This window comes from Cebus imitator, unplaced genomic scaffold (genome assembly GCF_001604975.1).
Source record: "Cebus imitator isolate Cc_AM_T3 unplaced genomic scaffold, Cebus_imitator-1.0 Scaffold429, whole genome shotgun sequence".
Taxonomy (NCBI): Eukaryota; Metazoa; Chordata; class Mammalia; order Primates; family Cebidae; genus Cebus; species Cebus imitator.
Window position 1 is genome coordinate 699826 of NW_016107744.1, and position 4531 is coordinate 704356.

Here is a 4531-nt window from a genome sequence, read left to right on the forward strand (position 1 = left end):
TTTTTTTTCTTTTCAAAGATGGGGTTTTACCATGTTTTCAGGCTGGTAACCTAGGTGATCTACCCGCCTTGGCCTCCAAAGTGCTTGGATTACAGGCGTGAGCCACCACACCCGGCAGCCAAAACTTTTTCAAAAAATTTTTAAAAAATCTCAAAATCTGGTTGAGAATTATATCTGGACTATAATTGTATATTTGAATATTGCTGTCCTAACTTTTCATCTGGAGAAGGGTCAGGTCAGAAGAGTTCCACTTCAAAGAGAGGATAGGATGGGTGGACAGCTTGCCTGGCCTTTTTTTCCCCACCCTGCTGTGTATTCCAGCCTTCTAAGGGAATGGCTGGTAGAGAGTAGGGTGAGGATAATGCAGTAGGGTACTTGCTGACTGGTGGTCTTGATGCATGTGCTGTTTCCCTGTCTCTCCCAGTGTGGGAAATTAAATTTAGGGTAGAGCCTATTCCTGGCTTATAATGCTGTGTTGGCTGTTTTGACCCCCTGGCAACTGAACTGGTTTTTTAATAGAGGTGGGGTAGTTGCTGAGGAGGAGGAAGGTTGGGAGGGAAAAAGTAACTTTTGTATATCAGTAAAACATTACATATTGGTTATAACTTGACTTAAAATTTTTTTGTATGACCTGTTTTGCCATTTCGTTTCTGTTAGTAGGGTTTTGGGGTTGTCTGTGACTTTATGCCCTATTTTCCAATTAATCAAAAGTTCACTGTGGTTGTAATTGTACATTTGTATTTTTCTTCTGATCTAATAAGCATTTGTTGCTCTATTTAGGATACAGCAGGTCAAGAGAGATTCCATGCGTTGGGTCCAATTTACTACAGAGATTCAAATGGAGCTATTTTAGTTTATGACATAACAGATGAAGACTCTTTTCAGAAGGTATTCTGTTTACTTTATGAGTAGATGTCTTAGAAGAGCAACGGTAATTTTTCAAGTTTCCATTAATATACCTTTGTTCACTAATGTGATTAGTTTTGTTTTTAAAAATAAAGTATATAATTTGTGCGTAGCTGGTGACCACTTACATTTTCTTTTCTTTTTCTTCTCACCTACAACATGCAGGTATACTCATATGTTTAATGAAATATTTAATACACATGAATTAATTTATGTTAGAATAGTTAATGGCTTATTACATGGCTTTCTCAAGTATTAGGAAAGAGAAATATTTGAAGTTGAGCTTCAGAAAAATATGGGGGCTTTTGTTTCTCCCTCTTAAGGAGAAATCACACATACTTCCTTAATTCCATACGTACTGGGACCTGAAAACTTGGTGTGGCTGCACAGATTCCTTTATGTGAAAAGAAAAAAGGAGGAAAATCACATTTAAGCTTTCTCCTTGCCAAATATAATACAAGTTTTAAAAGGACAATCTTAAAGTTCTCTGATTAGTTTATTCCCCTTCAAATATATACCACTTACGTACAACTCAAAGTTGTCTGGGACCAAAAATGAGTTACCATTTAATTTACCCCTGAATTCTAATCACAGTCAGATGGGTTACTTATTTGACCTTTCTTCCTAAAGCAGTTCTTGGAATAAATTTGTCAACAATGTTTAACCACAGGGAGTAAGGCCAAGGAAGAAGCTTTTCTTGCTTTGAGTTATAGGAATTTCACCAATTCCTTACCTTGTTGTTTTGTTTTTTTCTCTTTATTTTTTTCCCAGTTAAATCTGATAGAGCAGATATACAAGTTAGCGCTTGGGTTATTAATGATATATGGAAGAACTTAGTCCAAGAAGTAGAAAATGAAACGATAGGTACCTTGCAGATTTAATGATTTTTAAAAGTTATTTTGATGGTGAGAATGGCTGCACATATATGCCAATATTTTTTCCTATCTCCCTATTGGGAAAAATATCTGTAGACAATAATTCTAGCTTTTTGCATGAAAAGAAATAGTTTAACTATTTTATTAAGGGAAGATTGAGGCCAGGCGCACTGGCTCACGCCTGTAATCCCAGCACTTTGGGAGATTGAGGCAGACAGATTACTTGAGGTCAGGAGTTTGAGACCAGCCCAGACAACACGGTGAAACCCGTCTCTACTAAAAATACAAAAAAATTAGCTGGTCCTGGTGGCACAGGCCTGTAATCCCAGCTCTTCAGGAGGCCGAGGCAGGAGAATCACTTAAACCCGAGAGGCAGAGGTTGCAGTGAGCGAAGATTGCACCACTGCACTCCAACCTGGGTGACAGAGCGAGACTCCATCTCAGAAAAAAAAAAAAAAAAAGAGCAGATAGTCATTTATGTTGAAAATTGACCAGTTATCTATTGCTAAACCCCTAAAATTTGTTGGCTTAAAATAATGATTTATTATTTCTCATGATTCTGTGGGTTGACCAGGCAGGTCCACTGCTGTTTTTGATGTCACTGGAGTCACTCATACAGCTGCACTGAACTCTGGGGAGCTTGGCTAGGGCTGGAATATCCAAGAAGGCCTAGTTCTCCATCCGCCCTCTCACTACATCTGGTGTCTTACCCAGTTTACTCTCTCTGTGTGCTCTCTCATTATTCTGTATTCTAGCTTAAGCTTTTTTTATATGACAACTGGATCCCAAGAGTTAAAAGTAGAAGCTACCAGGCCTTCTTAAGGCTTAAGTCTGGGACTGGCACAGCATTACTTCTGCCACATTTTCTTGTCAAAACAGGTTATAAGGCCAGCCCAAATTCAGAGGGTGGGGAATTTGACTCTACCACTTGATGGGTGGATTGACAAAGAATTTGTGACCATCACTACCTTACCAAAAATGTATGGGGGTAAGGAATAGATAGAGTGCCTTTGGAGGGGTATCTGATTGGAAATGACTAACAAATTTTTTAAAAAAATTGGTTAGGTTAGTAGGTTGTGATACTGTATGCACATGGAAGAGAGTAATACATAATTGGATTCTGGTGTGTTTCTTTTGAGGTGATGAAGATGTACATTTTATGCCAGTACAGTCAAATTTTTCTTATGTGAAATCAATAAAGAGTAGAAGTTAAATGCTTTGAAAACTTTATACATATATTTGAATGAAACAAAAAGGTGGGGCTATACTAAGAAAATTCGTTTAGTGCTGTTATAAAGATGACATGGTGATGATAATTACTCTTGCTTTTATAAGGATTTTAGATTTGCTAAAGATAGTTCCTCTGCATTCTTGCAGAGAATAGGAATGTGGAAGTGTTATATTTGTGTACTATAAGACCAGTTGCATAGTAAGTGGTTACCATGTATCTAGTGTCATTTTTGGAATTTACAGATACATGTGTATTTTTTCTGTATAAGTTCAGTGTGATTTGTTTACATCCAGATTAAATTTCATTGCAAAGAATGAAGGCAGGTGTCCAAGTTTGCCTTTTATTCTGTTATAATCAACATATTTAAAATTGTGAGTTGAAAAGATTAATCTACTTAATTCCAGTTTACTGCCAACAGTGCCTTCTGCTAGTCTTCATTCATATTGAAGAATCAGTTTGTAACCGGAGTTATTGTATATCATTGTTTATCTACCAGAGGATGACAATGCCTGGAGACATCCTTGGTTGTCACAACTGGAGGATGCCACTAGAAGTGGGTAGGAAGTCAGGGATGCTGCTAAATATCATACATTGCATAGGACAGTGTCCCACAACAAAGAATCATCTGTACTAAAATGTCAATATTGCCAAGGTTGCAAAACCCCGCCATACACTGAATGATGAAATTATTTTAATGCTCTTACTTTTTTTGGTGCTTATATACTTTTTTTGTTTGTTTGTTTTTAAGTCTGTGACACTGAAGCTCCTATGTCCTCTATTTAGGAATTAATTAGTGTATAAAAGACTGTTTTAAACCCATGTGTTCCTAAGTCTAAAGCGACACTGTTAATCTATATTGTAAAGCATCTATTATCAGAAGCTGGTGTTGATATGCTTTTGCTCTAGTGAATAGCTTTGCTTTGATCTGTGGAAGACTGATGCAAATTTGTAATTAGAGTTGCTTCTGTATATCCTTCTATTGTATGTTCATATGTATATGGTTTGCAATATAACCTGGCAATAAATGATTCTTCAGTGAATCATTTCTAGTAATAACTAAATAAATAGACTGTTAAACAAAATTCGGAAGTATTTTGACAGTGTTGAGTTTTTGGGTGTTATGATAGTGGTAATTCTAACAGGATTTGTTTTAATATGTGCTCTTTTGTGTATACAGGTAAAAAACTGGGTCAAAGAATTACGGAAAATGTTGGGAAATGAAATCTGTTTGTGTATAGTTGGTAAGCATCATTACTTTTTTTTTTTTTTAAAGACTCCTTTGTTTCCTTACTGTTTCATTAAAAACATTATAAACAAGTAATTTTTGTTTTCAAGTTACATGAGAAAGGAAGAAGAGTCGCATACGAATATAAATATTTTAGAATAATTTAGGATTTAGCCGGATGTGGTAGCTCACACCTGTAATCCCAGCACCTTGGGAGGCCGAAGCAGGTGGATCACCTGAGGTCAGGACTTCAGGACCAGCCTGGCCAACATGGCAAAACCCTGTCTCTACAAA

At 36.7% G+C, this 4531-nt stretch overlaps 1 protein-coding gene across 1 annotated transcript in view; it reads left to right on the forward strand.

The window, feature by feature from the left end:
* The window catches only part of RAB21 (RAB21, member RAS oncogene family), a 35115-nt gene that overhangs the window by 15492 nt on the left and 15092 nt on the right, over positions 1 to 4531 (forward strand). Inside the window, 3 exon segments of the mRNA XM_017510078.2 lie at positions 542 to 563; positions 762 to 888; positions 4190 to 4253. Coding sequence (XP_017365567.1) covers positions 542 to 563; positions 762 to 888; positions 4190 to 4253 — 213 coding nt within the window.